Source organism: Hordeum vulgare, chromosome 6H (assembly GCF_904849725.1).
Source record: "Hordeum vulgare subsp. vulgare chromosome 6H, MorexV3_pseudomolecules_assembly, whole genome shotgun sequence".
Lineage (NCBI taxonomy): Eukaryota > Viridiplantae > Streptophyta > Magnoliopsida > Poales > Poaceae > Hordeum > Hordeum vulgare.
The window spans coordinates 480,299,123-480,319,653 of NC_058523.1; the positions used below are offsets into that span (position 1 = coordinate 480,299,123).

A 20,531-nucleotide genomic window follows, 5' to 3' on the forward strand; every position below is an offset into this window, starting at 1 on the left:
ACGGGTTTGATGTACGTATAGTACAAACCAGACGATAGAGAAGGAATTTTCTCATGTACCTTTTTGCCATATCCGTGATTTTTAGTAAAGAGTAAATACTCCTCTTTGTTGTCTTCATGGGTTTCAATATGAAAACCATTCTTACGGATATCTCGATAACTGATCAGGGTACGTGATGAGTCGGGATACAATAGAGCATCCTCTATCGTCACTTGTGTACCACTTGGGAGGGTGAATATGGCACGTCCAGTACCAACAATCACGGTATCGCGTCCAACGATAGTTAGAATATCTCCATTCATCTTTTTCAGAGTTTGGAAATATTTTATCTCCCTCAGTATGGAGTTTGTGGTACCACTGTCCACAAGGCATAATTCCTCTTCCATCGGATTGTCCCCGTAGAAAAACTATATAAAAACGAACGAATTTTCAATAAGAAAACCTTATATTAATACATAGAATACAATCTTATTATATCAAATGTGCTGATACAATATAATACAAAGACAACAACAAACTTATGTTCTTATTACAATCATCACAAATGGACATAATTAAGTAGATCACTAAGGAGGTCGAGGGACTAGTCAAAGTCGCCAAACACATCTTTTGAGGTGTACTAAAGTAACATGGCCTCCATTTCAGCAGGGTCCTCAAGTGGATAAGGAATCTTGGCGTTGCTTGGTCCAGGAGGAACATCGTGTGAAGTACCAGCTTCATTTTTGCCATGTGGATGAAGGTTGAAGTTGGCTTCAAACCTTTTCCCTTGAGGTGCTTTGCGTCCCAGAGATTGTTGGTACAGCATGACCAGATGCTTGGGCATTGAGCACTTTTCAGTAGAATGCGAGTAGCATCCACACTTATTGCAAAGTTTAGATTTATCAAACTTTGGCTTTGTAGTGCCTTTTCCTTTGCCCATGTTTCTGAATTTTCTGTTCCCATTGCGCTTGTGCTTGTGCTTAGAATTGGAATGTTTACCTCGAAAGGTACCATTAAACTTCTGTCTATTCGCGACATTCAGATGAACTTCAGGTAAAGGTTGTGCCCCAACTGGGCACTGAGAGCCATTCTTAGCGAGTAGCTCATCATGCTTTTCAGCCTGAAGTAACATGTGAATAAGCTCGGAATAGACAATGTAGTTGCGAGCACGGTATTGTTGTTGGAGTATCCTGTCTGAAGGGAGCATGGTAGACAAAGTTTTTCTACCTTCTCCCCCTCAGTAGGTTCCTTCTCACAGAAGCGCACTTGGGAACATATCTTATGAGCAGCATGATTGTACTCACCAATGGACTTGAAATCCTGAAGGCGGAGATGAGTCCAATCATGGAGTGCTTCTGTCAGGACTACTGCCTTCTGCTGTTCATACCTCGTTTTGAGGGCCAGAAACAGAGTACTAGGAGATTCCTCCTGTAAATACTCAGACTTGAGATCTGGATGAATATGGTGCCTTATGATGAATAAGGCAGCATAATTCTGCTGTTTTGTCAGCGGCGTGGCTCCAGCCGGGAGAGGAGTCTCCGGGGGCTGGATTGCACGCGCTATCCCACGGGACGCAAGACTGATCTTGATGTCCATAGCCCATGTAGGGTAATTGTGGCCATTGAGGGCAAGCTCCTCAAATTCTTTGGCAGTCATCTTTGCCTACATGGGGAACCAGAGATAATTAATTTACGGGCGGTAAATTAAAACCATCATGGTTGTGTAATAAGAATGCAAAAATTCGATACTCAAGTGTAAACTTGAAAAATTCTCAACCTCAATTGTGTGAACATAACACATTGAAGATCACTTAGGTCTCACAGTAATGGACTGCATGGCCATTACCTTGTGTATGCTACAATTTAGATATAAGGAATACACGTTGAAGGTAATCGCATGTCAAGATTGACAAAACGTAGACCTTATAGTAAGAGGGAGCAGTAGATCCCAACTCATCACCTTGTGATTCCAAATACAATAAGGGAGAAAATATACAAAAAATTTGCAAGTTTGACACGCGAGAGAAGCGGATCTCAATCGCAAAAAACATGTTCAATGAAATATGTGGTAAACACATGAAACATGTCATACTTTCGGATGAAATCCAATAATTTATTTATATTATTGAGTCATTACATAATATAAATATACTAATAATCACACAAGTTCTAACTAAAATAAGTCTAGAACTGGACTAAATGTAAGTAATCACATTAGAGACTAAACAATACTAGTCTACTCATATAGAAATACGTGACTAGTACTAACTAGTACTTAAATAAGAAAAGAGAAGAAAAAAAAACACAGCCACGAGGGCTAGCCCGAGGCTACACAGCCTTGGCCTGGGCTTGCACAGCCGGCAGAGCCCAGCCCGCCTGCACCGCACAAGAGGGTGGAGCGGTTGTGGATAAGTGCACGACCCGCACGACGCCAGCCTCCAGACCACTTCTCGATCTCCACCTCCTGCACGGTGCGGCTGACAGAGACCAAGCCGTTGCACACCCCCAGCGCCTGCACGCCATCACCGGCCTAACGCGGACGAAGCGGCCCCCTCCTCCGAAGAGACGACGACCACGTCAGCGGGGACATGGCGACCAGCCTGAGGCGGGGCGGCGGCGAATCCAAGGCTCGCCGGAGCCCACGAGCCGGGGCGGCGACCAGGACGGCGGTCGAGGCTCGCCAGGGCACGCCCGAAGAGGCGGCCGAAGCGTCGCTCCGCGATGCCGTTCGAGCCCGCGACCATGTCCTGCAGTGGCGTGGCAGAGGCGTCAGCGCCTTCCATCCCTATTCCGAGGTGGATGATGCCGGATGCGCCGGTGGGCGCAGAGACGAAGCCGAGCGCGGCCTCCTCGTCCGCAAAGGCACGCATCGGGACGGGCACGTAGCCAGGAGGGCCACGGCTCGGGCCGGCGGCCGGCGTGGGCGTCGGCGGCGCCATCCAAGCCGTCGGTGGAGGAGGTGGTGGAGGCGGAGATCCAGGGGGCGGGGCAGGCGCGGCTGCATCCCCGTGCACCGCAGGGGCGCTCGGGCCGGCCACTAGCGAGGGGTCGACCCCCATCGGCGTAGGGCCACGGGCGCGAGGAGCACCGCGGTGGGCGCATCCGGCGGCGTGGAGGCCGCTTCCAGAGGCGTAGTAACCTCCACGCGCATCCCTTCGAGTGCCATGGTAACCACGTCCAGCGGCATCGCAGCCGAAGCGACGGATGGCTTGCATCCTGCGACGGAAGTGCCGGAGTCCACCTACTCCATGGCGGCGACGGGCTATGAGGCGGTAGCGGCGACCATCCTCACGGATGAGGCGAAGGAAAAAGGAGACGAGGCCTGGCATCTCACCGGCGGCAAGTTCCCCTTCCCTTCTCTCCTTCTCTGTTTGCTTTCGCTCTCTCTGGTAGCGCAAGTGCTGATAACGTGTTTCAAATCAAACTGATTTCATTGCTATCATTGATGATTACAGGAAGTATATATATCTCCTGGAGAGTCCCGACTCTCTGGAGAGGCGTCGGTTCCGGGAGGACGCGACTGTTACAAGGGAAGAGGCGCCCGTGCGGGTATAACCGCACGGCAGTTTAGGCAAGAGGAGATTCCTCCCTAATTACATATTGTAAATTTTTCAGTGGATATTGCACTTATGTGTAATTTTAGTATTTTTTCAGTGTGTATTTTGTCATTTCATTTTGGTCATTTACTCCCTTTGTTAGCTTTAGCTTAGTGGGCATAAGAAAGCTTGGCTGTAACGTTGGGTGCTTTTCTTCTTTTTGCTGCTTTCTGTTTGGGTTGGAAAAAGTTAGAGTGTAGACAAGATCATGTTGTTGCGTTAGAAGCGGGATGAATGGAAACAAACAGAGGACAGGGGATAGGAGTACACTTGTCATTCTGTAACTGGTGAAAAAATGTGGCTGAAAGCGAATTTGTTTTCATCCGGATGTAAAATAGACAGTCCCAAATAAAATCGCATCGCCTACCGCCCCCCTGCTCCGCTTCGCTTCCTCCCAAGTCCCAACAAGGGCAAACAGAGCACCCACGCCGCCGCGGCGATCCCACCACAGCCTCCCTCCCGCAGATCGAGCGGCGCGTCGCGGCGCGGCGGCCGACGGCCGGAAGGAGATGAGGAAGCGCGAGAGGGAGAACCCGTGCGGGGTCTGCGGGCACTACCACAAGTGCGAGGAAGGGGAGATATGCGGGGTCTGCGGCCACAGGCCCGCCGCGGCGGACGCGGTGGCCCCGGCGAGGGTCGACTCCGCCTTCCCCTCCGAGGTGCTCAAGGGCTTCCTCTTCCTCGGCAGCTACGACAACGCCTCCCGCTCCGAGGTCCTCAGGACGCTCAACATCACTCACATCCTCAACGTGCGTAATGTGCCCCCCTCCTCTCCCGACCCCCGTTCCTCCTCGGTTTTCGATCGTCTCCGCGCCGTGAGGTCGGAGAAGTGTCGTGGCATGGATCCGCGATGCCTCTTTGCGCGACATTCGTTTCTGTGGGGGGTTTTGATCCAGGGTTTGGTCACTTGGTAGGGTTGCTTCAAGCGTGATGCGAGGGTTGTAAGTTTGCCTAGCGTGCTGATTAGATGTGGAGGAGGCGACAATATTGTCCACTGCTCCTACTACCATTGGCCCAGCTCCATTGCTCGTACATATTGTGCAGGAAGGATGGTTTGGATTTTGATGCGAGTATTGCACAATGGTACAAGGGGTTGTGATCGTGGGTACTTATGAGTTATGACATACTTCTTCAGTAGTTAATTTATCATCATTACACTTGCCTCAAAGGTTATTTTGGTAGGTTTTGATTGTACTATGGGTACTGCTTTCATTTTATTAAGCGGTGCAATGAATTTGCTTTGAAAGATAGTTATGATGAATTTATAACATAATTATTATTTTCCCAGAAAAGGTAATGCTTAATGTGCAGGAGTATTGACGCTATTTGAAATAGAAAGCTTCCTTAGGTGCAAAGGAAAGCAAATAGCATGAGTGGCTTCTTTGAACCATATATCAAATAGGAAGACCGGAATGGAATTTCTTTTAAGAGTGTAGCACTTGATTGCAAATTATACGGGAAAAAGGTGCTGCTCACTGATATTTTCATTGATTGGAATCAGGGGTACATAGTTGACCACTGAAATTCGAGGAATGACATATGATACCCATATTTTGGCACTTCAGGTGCTCCTCAGCTAACTGAAATTAGCAAAAGAATAGGAAAGCACTCAAGATCGCACAATTCATGTTATGATATTGAAAAGTAGAACAGTGTCTCATGGCTGGTAGTGGCTGGTTGCATTCCATCAGTGCTTAGGCGAAGCCTCTATGTTGTATTTGCTTGTGCCATGCGCTGTGCTCTGGTGAGACTAGTGGCCTTAGGGCATCTCCAGCCCTTTGGCCTCCCCAGGGCCAGTTTTGGGCTGGGGGGCTTGTTTCTTCCCAGCCGGTCCCCCACGCCATGTCTTTTCCTTGCTTCCGATTGGTGCACGCCGCATGGTGGTCTTGCTCCATCCGTGGTCCCCGCCGCATGCACGCCGCATTTTGGTCTTGCTTCCGATTGGTCCACGCCGCATTTTGTTTTTAATACTCCCTCCGTTCCTAAATATAAGTCTTTGTAGAGATTTCACTAGTGGACTACATACGGATGTATATAGACATACTTTAGAGTGTACATTCAATCACTTTGCTCCGTATGTAGACATCTAGTAAAATCGCTTAAAAGACTTATATTTAGGAACGGAGGGAGTAGTAGATAAGATTGGATGACTAGGATGGTTTGCTTCAAATCCACAATCGTACTTTTGCTTTAAGCTTGTCATGACAAATAGGTCAGCTGGACAACAAACTCTTGTTTGAATTACATAATGAATATTGTTGTTATATGGATGATTTGCTCATCAATAATTTTTGCTGGTTATTTTTTCTATAAGGTTAATTTCTCCTGCAAGGCTGCAGGCCTGACAGTCATATTGCTTTTCTCTGCTTCTATTTATTTTAGAATTGGCTGTATGTTTTTGTACTTTTTACACCTTACAAATAAGTTTTCTACCATCCACTATTCATCCTGCAAATAGGAAACGGGGAGAGATGTGGAAGAGGAAAAACCATGAACGAAGTTGCTGTGCCTAAGTAGTTCTTGTGTAGCTATCCTCACTTTAATACATTCTTGTCATAAACTGTGGAAATCAATATTGCAGTTATTGGTATATAGTAGTGTACCTGTCCTTTGCTATTCATTCAAAAGTTAGCATGCTGGCATTATCTTCAGTTTGTTTCCATGCTTCATTTTAAGTTGAAGGTTACTCACAGTGGTACTGTTTAACAGACTGTGCCGGATTGCCATAATCTTTACCGGAATTCATTCACTTATCACTGCCTCCAAGATGATAAAACATTGGATTTTGATGGTGCTACTCAGTATCTAGGTATTGTCATGTTATGCTTTCAGCATTTTGTTCTGGAATAGATTGGATGTTGTCTACTGCTTTCCTTTATTTTACCCTGTAACCCTGACATTGTTGCTTTATTTTGTTCCAACATATATTTCTTACATTTTAGTCCTAAAATGCTGCATATTCTCAGTCCTTATTTTTTTAGTAGCTTGGTCTTCCCATAATTATTTAAACATGACTTTTGAAGCCTTGCTGCCTTTTTTTTTATGTTTGTCGAGAAAGAAGTTTAGATTCTACTCTGCTATTTAACTAGCTCTACTCAGTCTCTTAGTCCTTCGACCTGTTGAATGCACTCCACTCTCCGTCGTGCTCTTCATCTTTATTATTGAACAAATGGAGTACCATATAGGAACAGCATGCATTTTTCCTCCAGCACCAAACTAGGAGATTTCCTTGCGCTCATACTGCCTATGAAGATGTTTTGTGTCATCTCGTCCTTCTCCCCAATTGCAGAGCAATGTGAAAGAGAGCAATCACGTGTTCTTGTCCATTGCATGTCTGGGAAAAACAGGTGATTGCTTGTAGTTAGCACTATTGTGATTGATTGATGATTACTATCCGGACATATCACTGATTGGTGAATACTTCCCTGGAACACATTTTTTAGGTCAGCTGCTGTGGTAACAGCCTTCTTGATGAAGTCTAGAGGGTGGAGACTTGCACCGTCTCTCCAGTGGGTAAAAGATCGACGGCCACAGGTCCAAATAACAGAAGGTAACTGTATATCCTTGTCTAGTAAGCAAGTATCCCTCTCGTGTATTTAAAAATGTGCCAACCAACCATTCATAATTTTGTTTGAATGATAACAGCGGCTACTTATACATAATGAAAATGATGTGGTAAGATAAATTTGACCATTCTTTTTAGTCAATCAACATATGTGTTGTCAACTGAATGTATGATGGAAATTGGTGTAGTGAGATAAACTCGACCAGCCTCTTAGTTACAAGTACAGGGTATGTGTTGTCATTTGAATGCATCAAATGTTTGAAGTAGCTAGATTAATAAATGCATTGTTAGTTAGTTTTCTCATTGCAAGACACCGGGGAGGCTATGGATAACCTGTTATGCAGATTAATCACGTTTCCAACAATAAACTTAGCTATATTTTCATCAACTCCTTGCCATTGTTTCCTAACAAAGTACAGTACGATCAAGTTAGTCATCTGTTACTTAGTTGAGCAACTACAGCCAAAAACTTTTTTCTTGTATTTTCAAACTGTATGGATTGACGGGCAATCCAAATCTGTTATCATAAGCTAACTGTAACTCTTTTATGAACAGCTTCTCAGTGTCAGCTTGTTGAGTATGAACAGAAGCTCTTTGGACCCAGCGCTGGCTCGCCAGCTCAGACCACGGTTCTAACCGAGTCATTTCCTTCACTTGGATTTGGTTTCCCACAACCATCAGGTGACATCCAAGTGCCTGCGTTCAACCAGACTCCTGTGCCATCCATTTTTGAGCGGGCCGGCCCAAACAATGTTCCCAGTAACTTCACCTTTGGAGCCGAGGGTTCAATGGGAGCCGGAGTCGGCCCTGCCGCAGGGATCAATAATGGCGCAGTCACCCCAGCTTCGACGGATAACCAGATGGACAGCTCTTAAGATGGCTTTAACATGTCGCATATCACTTGGGACAGATGCATGTTAGTCTTAGGCCTATCAAATGTGTCACTGCATGTTTAGCTTTCACTTGGAACGGATGCATGTTACTCGTAGGTCTATCGAATAGTATGTCATTGGATGTTTAGCTTTCAACAGATTGAGAAATGGTCCCGGAAAACATTTGGGGTTATATCTTACTTATATGGCAGTACACTTGGCACTTGGCAGTTCACTATGGCTGTGGACCTGTGGTTGGTGGCTTGTACAGTATTTCTGTTAGAGCAAGTACAATAGTATAGCCAGCTGTTGGCTATAAGTCATTACCATGTCATTTATAACCCATCTTATAGTCAACATGTACAATAGTTCATTGCAAAAGTATACTACTTTTTTATTATGTGGTCTACATTTCATATTCATAAAATGCCTAGGAGCACGTGCTAGAGCTGATTCTTAGCTAAGAGCCCGCTTAGAGCAAGTACAATAGTAGAGCCGGCTGTAAGCTCATGCCATGTCACCTATAGCCAATCTTATAGCTAACATGTACAATAGTTGGTTAGAAGAGTGTACTATTTATTTATTATATGACCCACCTTTCATTCTCACAAAGTGCCTAGGAGCACGTGCTAGAGCTGACTCTTAACTAAGAGCCCGCTTACCTTCTCTCTCCTCTTCTCTCTCCTCCAACTAAGCAAAAATATACTACTTTATTCTTTATAGCCAGCTGACCCAGCTCTATTGTACTTGTTTTTAGAGCATGGTTAATAGTATAGCCAACTGCTGGCTATAAGAGTCTTATAGTCTATCTTATAGCTAGCTCGTACAATAGTTAGCTAGAAAAAAGTACTACTTTTATCATATATGGTCCATCATTCATTCTCACAAAGCACCTAGGAGCACGTGCTAGAGCTGGCTCTTCACGAAGAGTCTGCTTCCTTTCTCTCTCATCCAACTCAAAAAAAATATAGTATTTTAATCCTCACAGCCTGCTGACTGTACCTTATTTTCTTGCTCCTTTCTCTTTTCTCTTCTTTTTTCTCTAACTAAACAAAAATATATTAGTTTATTCTTTAAAGCCAGCTGATTCAGCTTAATTGTACTTGCTCTTACCTGCATGACTTGGGGTGCATTCGGGGTGGTTGTGGTTGGTGGCTCATGTTTCTTGAGGTGGCGACTGCTAAAGGGTTGTTCCACAGGATCCGTGGCCGTGCTGCGAACATCTTTATACGCGGATTCCACTGACGTCCGGTGCCCACGGGAATCATAACCCCCGTATCTGTCCATCGCGGTTATTGCCCCTTTGCCTTCACCAAAAGCTGTCGAGTTACTCTTTAATTTCAGGGACCAAAGCGTTGCCTGGGCAAGGAAGCAACCGTTCATTGTGCAACTTGGTGGAGTATTTAATTTGATATCAGCAGGATCTTCAGTTTTCCAACTTCTTTTTCCGGATAAGGCAAAGGCCATATGTTAAAGTCGATCAACCGATTATTAGACAATCTTTGTATTTCCTCTGTTCTTAAATAGTACTCCCTCCGTTCCTAAATACGAATACTTCATCCGTTTCTAAATACGTATAAGTTTTTTTAAAGGTTTTACTAGAGAACTACATACAGATGCATATAGACATACTTTAAAATATAGATTCACTCATTTTGCGTTGGATAATCGCGGGGTTTTTGATCCCCTCAAGGATAATCCCCTACAAACCTCCTCAAACCCTGCGCACCAAACAAGACCTTAGTAAAATCTCTTAAAAGACTTATATTTAGGAACGGAGGGAGTATAAATCTTTTTAACGGTTTCACTAAAAGACTACATACAGATGTATATAGACGTATTTTAGAGTATAGATTTACTCATTTTGCGTTGGATGTAGTCTCTTAGTAAAATATTTAAAAGACTGTATTTAGGAATGGAGGAAGTATAAGTCTTTTAAGAAATTTCACTATGGACTACATACGGATGCATACTGATATATTTTAGAGTGTAAATTTATTCATTTTGCTCCGTTGTAGTGAAATCTCTTAAAAAACTTATATTTAATAACTAAGGAAGTAGAAATTAAAAATTGCATACCAGTTCCTGGGAAAACTGACGTCGTTTTCCTTCCGCACTCACGGGCGACACGCCGTGAGTTCAGCTCAATGCCGTCTCTCAAGTCTGAACTAACTAGCATGAATCTAGACGCACCAAGCACATTTCGAACTGGTAAAGAGACCATCTGAATAAGGATATGTTGTTAGTACTTTGCATCCCAGATACCAGGAACTCTGGAATCATGTCCATATTTTAGCGAATTTACATTGTTTCCGCGGAAACCTTCTAAATATCACTCAGTGGACCTTAAGCCCTGCTAAAAACATAGCAGTAGCATGTAATGTATCTGGACGCACCAATGGACCTTAAGCCACTCCACCACTAGCATCCCTTTCCACTGAAGCTTCCATGAGGTAAGCAAACCCCGATGCGGCGACCCTGAGAATGCCCAGCGCAAGCACGGCTACCATACGCGCCAGATTCACTGAACCTGGACGTGCAAACCGCGCACAACGAATCTAGACGCACCTACCCGAAACATATATAGAAACGGCCCGCCCCCTTGCCAGATACACGCTACTCCAAAATCCTGCAACTGCTTTGGAAAACTGGTGGCCAACGCACGAGCGGCGGCGAGCCCAATCTCCATCCTTATTCCGACTTCACAGCAACCACCGGAGCCGCCGATCATGGAGTCCTCGCCGACGTCGTACAAGAAGGCCACGGCGGCGCTGGACGAGGCGGCGAGGGCGCGGCTGCGCGGCCCGTTCTTCGGCGGCACCACGCCGTCCGCCGCCGGACACGAGGACGCCCACGACGACGACGGCCTGGTGGAGCTGGTGGACGAGTTCTACAACGGATACGGCGAGGACGCCGTCACCAAGGAAGCTGTGGCGCCGCGGCCCGCTACCACGTGGGCTGACGCGCTGCGAGCGGCGCGGATCCGCGCCGCCGTGGGTGCGGGGCCGAACGTCGCTGGCGGTGAAGGGGTCAGGAAGCACGTCGCCGACAGGCTCCGTGCGAGAGGGTTCGATGCCGGTGAGTGCCCCGCCTTGCTTGGAGATTTCAGAGTGCGTTGTATAGATTCCTCTCGAACAGAAGAGTGTTGAGCAACACAGATTGATATTTTTGTTTTCGTGATCATTGGACGCAGGCGTCTGCAGATCGTCGTGGGAAAGAAGCAGCAGCGTGCCGGCGGCGGGCAGCCACGAGTACGTGGACGTGGTGATCGCAGCGGGCACGTTGACGTCGCGGTACATCGTCGAGGTCAACATCGCCGCCGAGTTCGAGACTGCGAGGCCCAGCGCAGAGTACCAGCAGCTCCTCCTCGCCCTCCCCGCGGTTCTCGTGGCGACGCCGGAGACGTTCAAGGAGGTCGCCGCGGCAATGTGCGCGGCGGCGGCGGAGTCCATCCGAGGCGCGGGCATGCACGTGCCGCCATGGAGGCGCGCGCGGTACGTGCAGGCCAAGTGGTCCGGCAAGTACAAGCGAGCGGCGCCCGTGGCCTTGGCCGTGGCCGCGCCGTCGGAGACGCCGTGGGAGGGAGGGGCGAGCAGCACTGCAGCGGCCGAAGCTCGCCTGCGCCGCAGCGTGCCGGCGTCCGGCGGCCGGAAGCATTGCGGGATGGAGATGGGCCGCAGGGAGATGGCGTTCGGGAGCACGAGGCCGCTCATGTTCAGAGGATTGTGACACGCCGCTGGTGCACGCACTGACGACGCGTCCGATGATACGATCGGATGAGACGACTGTTTGTTTTTTATTTTTTGGCCTCTTGGGCTTGCCAACTATGGCAATTCCTTTATTTTTGTATACGTATCTTCTTCTCTTGTGGATGGCCTGTAGGCTGTAGGGTTCTTGCTGGTCAGGGGTTGCGTGGAAGTGTATGTTTTGGGAGGTTTATCTGACCAGTGAAAAATAATCAATTGTAAGGCACATATCCGATCGAATTTATCTGAATAAAATGCAAGTACTCCCTTCGTTTCTTTTCAGTAAGTTTATATTTTTTGTTTAAAATCAGAGTATCTTTATTTTGATCAAACTTATAGAAAAACTATTAACATTCAAAACATCAAATCTATATCATTTCATTCTTTATGAAGTAGACTTACATATATATGTACTTGGAATTGTAGATGTTGACATTTTTAATATAAATTTGGTCAAATTTTATAAAGTTTGACTTGACACAAATCTTATACTACTTCGAGTAAATAGTAACGGAGGGAGTATATCACTAAATGCCAACATGCGCTATGTGTGCCTGGTAGCGTAATGGCAGGATGAATTAATTTGACCCGTGAAAATATATTGGTTCTTTTAGCCCTGTTGAGATTATTGGCACACTTGTAAGTTGTGAGTTGGTATGAGAGGCGTAGGTAGAGGGTGGACAGGATGGGCCATGACCCATCCTGATTTTTTTCAATGGCTTTATATTATAGAAAAAAAGTTAAAAAATATTATGATGGTTTTTGCTATAAACAGTTCTACTATTGGACCATCCTGATCCATTGGACTAGATCCGTTACTGGTTGGTATAATAACACTCTCAGCATACAACTAGACTATAAATGTGGCTTTCATTAACACAATTGGTCTAGTCCCACGAAACTGAGTCATATCTCCACCACACATAGAGGATAGGCTCATTACTTTAAAAGAATATGGAAATAGCTATAGCAAACTAAGAAGGAAAAAGGAGCGTGAGAGTCAAATGAATCAAAAGATTCATGTTTGGTTCGGGAAGAGATCATAAAAGTTGTAAATTTATAAAATAACATGTTTTCTTTAAACGATATATTAGATAATTGGAAAAAGAGGATCTTGAGTACTATTCGAGTAATTACGTCGAGGCATCATTGAATAACTCGAGAAAGCTCAGATTTTGACTACAGAAAATCAAACTAGCCTCCACTACAAGTTAGTAGCAGCTTGGTAGGTCGTAACCAAGGAATCACCTAGATAGTACAATTGAATGGTTCATGCAGATCTCTCAAAAACAATTCGAAAAGAGGGGCACGATCGTCCAAAGACTGTCTTCTGTCCTGTCTGATTAGGGGGTAGCACTGAAGCATGTGTGGTTCTTCTAAAAAGTAGAACATGGAAACCAAATCAATATTTATCTTGTCTGCTCGGTGTTTTGCCATGTAGCACTGCATACAGTCATGCAGATCTGTTGTACTCCCTTCATTCCTTAATATAAGTCTTTTTAGAGATTTTACTAGGGGACTGCATACGGAGCAAACTGAGTGAATCTACACTCTAAAATATGTCTATATACATTCATATATAATTTTTTAATGAAACCTTTAAAAAAACTTATATTTAGAAACAGAGGAAGTAATGTGCATGGTCCAAAGACTGTCTTCTGTTCAACTCAAATACACAAAGACTACCTTCTTGAAGGGGTTTGGGATCCTCTAAAAATCTAAAGTATACAATATTGTCGCTATCGCGAGGACCCGACTCCACTTGTCATATGCACTATAGGAGGATCTCATCCCTATAAGAGGAGTGTCGCACTTGCGGCTAAGTAAACGGCAGCATCCTCTTTAATAGTATGTGAATAAATAAGACATAGACTACGAGAGGCAAAACTAAATTACACTTGTTTTGGACTAGGAACAACAATCAAGTCACGACCGCAAGCCGGGTTCATGAATTCTGATCCCCGACAACACCACAAACACATGTTTCTGTAGTTATTGAAGACCTAAAAAGAGTCCTTACCAAAGAACAAATTTTCTTTGGATCCCCCTGCTATCGTCACCCAAAAAGCATCCATCATCGTTGTCCTGCTTCCTCGCCACCGCTGAAGGAGGAGGCTGTCGAGGCCTTGGGGCAAACTACTAGAGGTAGGAGGCGACCCAACTTCAATTTATTTCCCTTTCCCTCCCTCAATCTCATGGCTGCATCAACCCTCTGTCACCGATCTACGCTATGCGCCTAGGATCCATCACCATGTGCTTCTCCATCATCATGTGGCGATGCAAGACCCCGTGTGCCCTAGGTCCGCTGCTGTGGGAAGCCTTCCTCAAGTCGCATGGTATCTATTATGAGGCGTGAAGCAAGATAAGGCGTGTGGTGGCGATGTTTGATACAAATCTGTCACACGCTCCCACATGACACATAGTCGTTGTGTTGTCATGATATAGTTGGGCCCTTGGTTGTTGTTGCATTTCGTCGATCACTTTGGGATTTTTCTATCTACGCATAACTTCGGTCTCGTAGGACTTTGCTCTTTGTCTACGTGATCTATTGTATGGGTGTGTTGGTGTTGTTTGGGTATCTGTTAGAGCATATCTCTCCATATGTGGTTTTGGTAATTGATGACAATTCCTATGGACTAATGGTTGCCTTAAGTTATATTTATAGGATTTGTCCATAGGCACTTCTTGGAGTCCATCTGTTGGGTTCAAGGAGTTTATATGATGACCAAGGTGGTATTCAAGGTATTATCCAAAGAGTGGTCATAGAGACACAAGGTTGATCAAGATCGTCAGACAAAGAGTAAATCAAGATGATCAACACACAAAACATACAAGATGTACCGAGAGGGATCAAGTTATCCCATGGTATGGTAAGCATTGTCCATTACGTATTTGTGTACTAACCCATGGTCTTCGTGAGAGTTCTATGTGGAGTTAGGTGTGTTTACATGGGCTTGCGTCAAGAGGAAGATCTCATACAACCCATCGAGGATGACGTCAAGTGGTGGAGGATGGTGGCAATGGACTTGTGAAGATATGCTGAAGAGCGGCTCACCCATAGTGTGTATGGGGGAGCAATCAACTAGTCTTCATCAAGACAACGCAATCAAGAAAGGTGGTCCATCTTGAGGAAGCCAAGATCATCATCATCTAGCTCAAGAGCACGAGGTGCAAGGTATAGGTTTGCCCTTGATAGGTTTTCTGTTTTAGGATAGATTGTCGTACTATCAAGGGGGGCTCTCAAGTGAGTAGCTTGATCGTATCATTCTTTGAGAGCTCAAACCATTTACATCCTTGCATCATACTTCTTGGTTCTTGTTTGGTGTTTCTCTTTGTGAGTTTTAGAGTTTATGGTCATCTTCATGACAAGCTCGAGTTCATCGAAAACGGAGTCCATATGCATCTTCTATGATGTTTTCGATGTTGGGAGTTTTTTCCGGTCTTATTCAAAGAAGGGTTCTCACCATTTTCTTATGGGCCTTTTCTCACTTGCTTCTTATTGATATTTCTATCAATATTTTGTTAGCCCATGTCGTTAGCTTTCCAACAAACTTGGTTTCGTTGAATTCGGAGTCGGTATGAGAAAGTTATGGTTGTTTCAGTGGTGAGCGGTAGTACCGCTCTAGTCCTAGCGGTAGTATCGCCACGGGCCTAGCGGTAGTACTGCCACTGGCCTAGCGGTAGTACCGCCAGGGGCAGCGGTAGTACCGCTCCGGGTGGGCGGTAGTACCGCTTCGGGACGGTAGTACCTCTCTCTGAGCGGTTGTTCTTCGTCGGACTTTTTGCGAAGACTTTCTCTAGCGGTAGTACCGCCAGGGCTAGCGGTAGTACCGCTGTGCGCGGGCTGTAAGTGGGGGTAACGGTCTGATTCCTTCCCCCACTATATAAAGGAGTTCTTCTTCCCCCTTGGTCTTATCTATCTGTTGAGCTCGTGTTCTTCCCCCACTGCTGACCTTCTTAGAGCTTGCTAACTCTCAGTCCCTCCAATGATTCTTGCTAGTTCTTGAGGGAAAAGAGAGAGGAGATCTAGATCCACATCTCCACCAATCACTTTCTCCTCTATGTGAGGGGAACCCCTTGGATCTAGATCTTATAGTTCTTTGTGAGCTCCTTGTTCTTCCTCTCATATTTCTCCATAGCTTTTGTTGTTGTGGAGGGATTTGAGTGTGAGGGACTTGACCACTTCGTGTGTTCTTGCCATTGCATTAGTTGCATCGGTTTGAGTTCTCCACGGTGATACGTGGAAGTGAGAAGTTGAGAAGCTTATTATCCTTTGGTACCTAGTACCCTAGAGATTGTTCTTCGTGGATGCTTTGGCGTCCTAGAAGCTCGGTGGTGTCTCGGAGCTCAATCATTGTGGTTTAAAACTCCGGGCAAGCGTCGGGGGTCTCCAATTAGGTTGTGGAGATTGCCCCGAGCAATTTGTATGGGTACCGGTGACCGCCCCCAAGGGTTGCCATTTGTACGGATTCGGTGACCGCCCTCAAGGGTCCCTTAGTGGAATCACGACATCTTGCATTGTGCGAGGGTGTGAGGAGATTACGGTGGCCTTAGTGGCATCTTGGGGAGCATTGTTCCTCCACACCGCTCCAACAGAGATTAGCATCCGCAAGGGTGTGATCTTCGGGATACATCATCGTCTCCGCGTGCCTCGGTTATCTCTTACCCGAAAACCTTTACTTATGCACTTTACTTTGTGATAGCCATATTGTTTATTGTCATATATCTTGCTATCACTTAGTTGTTTATCTTGCTTAGCATAAGTTGTTGGTGCACATAGGTGAGCCTAGTTGTTTTAGGTTTTGTGCTTGACAAATTAAACTTTAGTTTTATTCCGCATTTGTTCAAGCCTAAACCGTAATTATTTTAAAGCGCCTATTCACCCCCCTCTAGGCGACATCCACGTCCTTTCAATTGGTATCAGAGGTAGGTCTCTCTTTATTAGGTTTAACCACCTATAGAGTAAGGATGTCGACTAGGGGATTAGGATTCTCTGACACTCTTAGTTTTGATGGCACAACTTTTGATGTTTGGGTAATTCACATGCTTAATCACTTTAGGGTCATGGACCCAAATTTAGAGCGAATTGTAGATATGGGTTTTTCTCCTCCAAAGGATTCTCAAAATATATCTTTAGAGGATGATAAAAACTCTTATCTCAATGCTCAAGCTTCTAATGTGCTTTTTGATGCTTTGAGCAATGTAGTTATATTTCAACTCATGCCATTCCAGGATGCTCATGAGTTGTGGACAAAGCTTCAAGGTAAATATGGTACGTCCAAGATTTGTGGGAATGATTGTTCTCCCTCCACCTCCGGTCGTGTGCTCTTCTCAACTTCATCTACTTCACCTACATGGGGATTGCCACAAGGTAATGATATGGTGAGTAGTGGTGATCATTGCAATGATGATAGTGGGTTTATTGTTGATGATCCTTCTTCACTATATTATCGCAATGCTTCATCTTTGGGCATTAACACTTCGAGCACTCTAAATGTTTTACATGCTTGTGTTGATAGTCCTTGCATATCATGTAAAAACTGCTTGACTAAATCTCATGATGATATGCTTCCTATATCTTGTTGTCATGATAAAAATGTATATATTTCCTCGAGTTGTTGTGCTAACAGTGTAGAGGAAATTCATCACTCCATGGAATAAGATGTGGCCTTGAATGATGCTTCAAGGGATCCTACATCATCATCTATTGTTACTCACTTTTGCCTTATGGCTAAGGCTTCAAAGGTATCTCCTACTTTGAATCCCAATGTATCTCATGATGATGATGTTGATGATAATGAGGATGAGAATAATGATGAAGCGAGTGATATCATTGCATCCTTAAAAATTAAGGGTGAAATGATTTTTAAATATCTTTATAAGAATAAACTTGCTTGTTCCAACTTCTTGGAAATCATGTCTATTGCCACTGAGGGCAAGAAATACATTGAGGAGTTGGAAGCTCATCTCGAGGAGCATGAGGCCACCATTGAGACAATGGAAGGTCATGATCGTGATTACGCTAACGAGATCGCGGAGCTATCTCAAGCTCTTGAAAATGAACAAACCACCAAGGAATCTCTTGAGGAAACCTTTGCTATAGAATTATCTAGATTAAAGGAATCCCATGATAGAGCTCTCGAGGTGGCTAATGATTTTATAACTAAAAACGATAAGCTTGAAGTTGCACATGCTAAACTCGTTGAGGACTATGAGCACCTTGAAAATGGTTCAAGGGCTATTAAGAGTTCGCTCATCGAACTCACCGAGTCTCATGCTCAACTTGAAGCTTCATATGCTAAAGAGCTTGCCAAGTTGCCTTCTCCTCTTATTGTTAATAATGATGCTTGTGCTACTAACTCTACTTCTTGTGAAGCATCCATTTTAAAGGAGAATGTTGAGCTAAGGGCTCAACTTGAGTTGCTATCTAGCAATTATTGGAAATTGGAAGAAAGTCATGTAATGCTCACAAGCTCTCATGACGATCTTCTAGTATCCATAATGTGCTAAAATGAGCTCATGAGTCTATTACTACTAAGGTAACATTGAGTGAGCCTCATGTGGACATTAGCACTACTTATAGTCAAAAAGTTATATTGCCATGTGCTAGTCCTCGTAATTCATCTACTCATAATGTTGCTACATCTTGTGATGAATTACTTTCCATGCCTTGTTGCTCTAACAATGAAGCTTATACTTCCTCTAGTACTTGTGTTGATACTAACCATGTAGAGGAAATCGAAGAGCTCAAGGCCCAAGTCACTTCTTTGAAGAAAGACTTGGAAAAGAGTCATGAAGGGATGTCCACACTCAACAATGTCTTGTGTGGGAAAAAAAAATCCCTGAATGATAAAAATGGACTTGGATTCATCTCCAACAAGAAGAAGAAGTCCAAAAGCTTCAAGAAGAAGGGCCAAGAACAAGTCAAGAATTCGGCCAAGATTATTTGCTTCACGTGCAAAATTGAAGGGCACCATGTTAGATCTTGCCCACTAAAGAAGAAGCCCAAAGTCACCAGCAACAAGGGAAGCATCCACAAGTTCAATCACATACTCAACTACAAGTTGAAGAAAGGCCTCTTCCCAAGAAGATCCAAGCCAACACTCCTCGAGTTGAGAAATCAATTGGGAAGAAATTAAAGGGTAGATGTTGCTACTTATGTCGTGAGAAGGGTCATTTTGCTTCTTCTTGCACGAGAGGTAATTTATCCAACCCAATTATTATTGATGATATCTATTCTCTTGGGAAGAATAAGGTTGGCAATGTGTTTGCCAAGTTTGTTGGTACTCAAAGTGGTGTCAAGAAAAGTACCATTTGGGTTGCCAAGCCTATTGTGACTAACCTCTTAGGACCCAACATGTATGGGGACCAACAAGCTCAAACTTGATCAATAGGTGATATTGGAGGACATTGGAGACTTGGATACATAATGAAGAATTAAGGGGTCTTCATCATTCATAGTATCTCAAGCCAAATCATTTGGATTATCGAATTTCTATCTTATATCCAATGTGCCTCCTTAGGGTAACTTTTACTTAAACTGTTTACATTGTTAGTTACTTCCCCTTTTGCATGTTGTGGTTTTGTACCTTGCATGTGTTTGTATTTGTTGTGCTTCCAACTTGCTTATCTTGATTAATCGAGTATGTGTATATTGGTTTGCACATCATGTACATGTGAGTCTTGTATTGAGCCTTTTTGCATCTTGTTTGTATCTTGTTGGCTCTTGTGAGAGATTAATGGATTATCCCATTTTGGGGAGTGATGTGCTTTGCGCATCTCACAATCCTCTAAATGTGTATACATGAGGAATACCACTTAGTATTGATATTTCAAGATTATCTAGTCTCTACGTGGTATGTCCTACTCATGAGAAATTCAAATTGTAAATGGTCCATTAATTATCTCTTGTTGGTTTTTTTTGCCACTTGATAATAACGTTGGGTTATCACATTATGGGGGAGTAATATGCTATGTGGATATTACAAGCCTAGAAAATGTGTATATTTGAGATATTGCCACTTACTGTTGATATTGTAAATTATCTTGTTCCTAGGTGGCATGTTAGCTCTACAAGTGTCATTTGCTTGTGTTTTGGAGTAAAAATGATGTTGGATATTTTTGCATTCTACTAATGGGAATTATTTCCAATTACTTCTTTTCCTTTGACAATTGGTATTCCCTTCTTTTTCTAGAAATTGCTAATCATCTTTACATTGAATTTTGTTTATCACTTGTCTTCCTTGCCTCTTGTGGATAGTTTGTTCATATCCAGTGTTTCTATAGATATAGAGAAAGTGATGATTCCATCTTGTGCATTTGTATTCAAATACAAATTCTATATAACACACATATCTTGGGGGAGCTATCCTATTTTCTTTAGAACACTCTCTTTATGCGTTTATCATAACATCTTTTGATCCCCATTAAGAGTGTATTGATGGGAGGCAAGTCTTGCTCTTTATGATGCTTTGTGCCATCATGAAGTTTTGTCGAGGGTTTGGTTTCTTTGGAACCTAGCTCTCTTTTGGAAATTAGATGCCTCGTGTTTGTTTTCCTTCTATTGGTATCTTGTTTCCATTTGTGTGGCATGTGTCAATGGATATCTCTTTCCTTGATGTATCTTTTAAGTGATATCCCTCAAGTGATAGTTTTTCATTTGCTATCTTATTATCACTTGATACCTTGTCTTTTGGTATCTTATCAACTATATGTTGATTGGATTCTTGAAAGCCTTGAGCATGCATATTTAATATATGTATTTCCTTTGGCAT

The 20,531-nt window shown here is 44.1% G+C and overlaps 2 protein-coding genes and 1 pseudogene across 2 annotated transcripts; all 3 read left to right on the top strand.

Moving 5' to 3' along the window:
• The first annotated feature begins 2,566 nt into the window (after positions 1-2,566).
• Positions 2,567-3,533, top strand: LOC123405636 (annotated as a pseudogene).
• Positions 3,534-3,958: 425 nt separating this feature from the next.
• LOC123402502 (protein-tyrosine-phosphatase IBR5-like) lies at positions 3,959-8,246 on the top strand. The gene is made up of 5 exons (XM_045096423.1): positions 3,959-4,323; positions 6,284-6,383; positions 6,864-6,921; positions 7,018-7,124; positions 7,695-8,246. Exons 1-5 carry the CDS (start codon positions 4,084-4,086, stop codon positions 8,012-8,014), a joined length of 825 nt encoding a protein of 274 aa, XP_044952358.1. The 5' UTR covers positions 3,959-4,083; the 3' UTR covers positions 8,015-8,246.
• Positions 8,247-10,628: 2,382 nt separating this feature from the next.
• LOC123403534 lies at positions 10,629-12,033 on the top strand. The gene is made up of 2 exons (XM_045097464.1): positions 10,629-11,089; positions 11,205-12,033. The coding sequence occupies exons 1-2, from the start codon at positions 10,741-10,743 to the stop codon at positions 11,738-11,740; spliced, it is 885 nt and encodes a 294-aa protein (XP_044953399.1). The 5' UTR covers positions 10,629-10,740; the 3' UTR covers positions 11,741-12,033.
• The last annotated feature ends 8,498 nt before the right edge of the window (positions 12,034-20,531 follow it).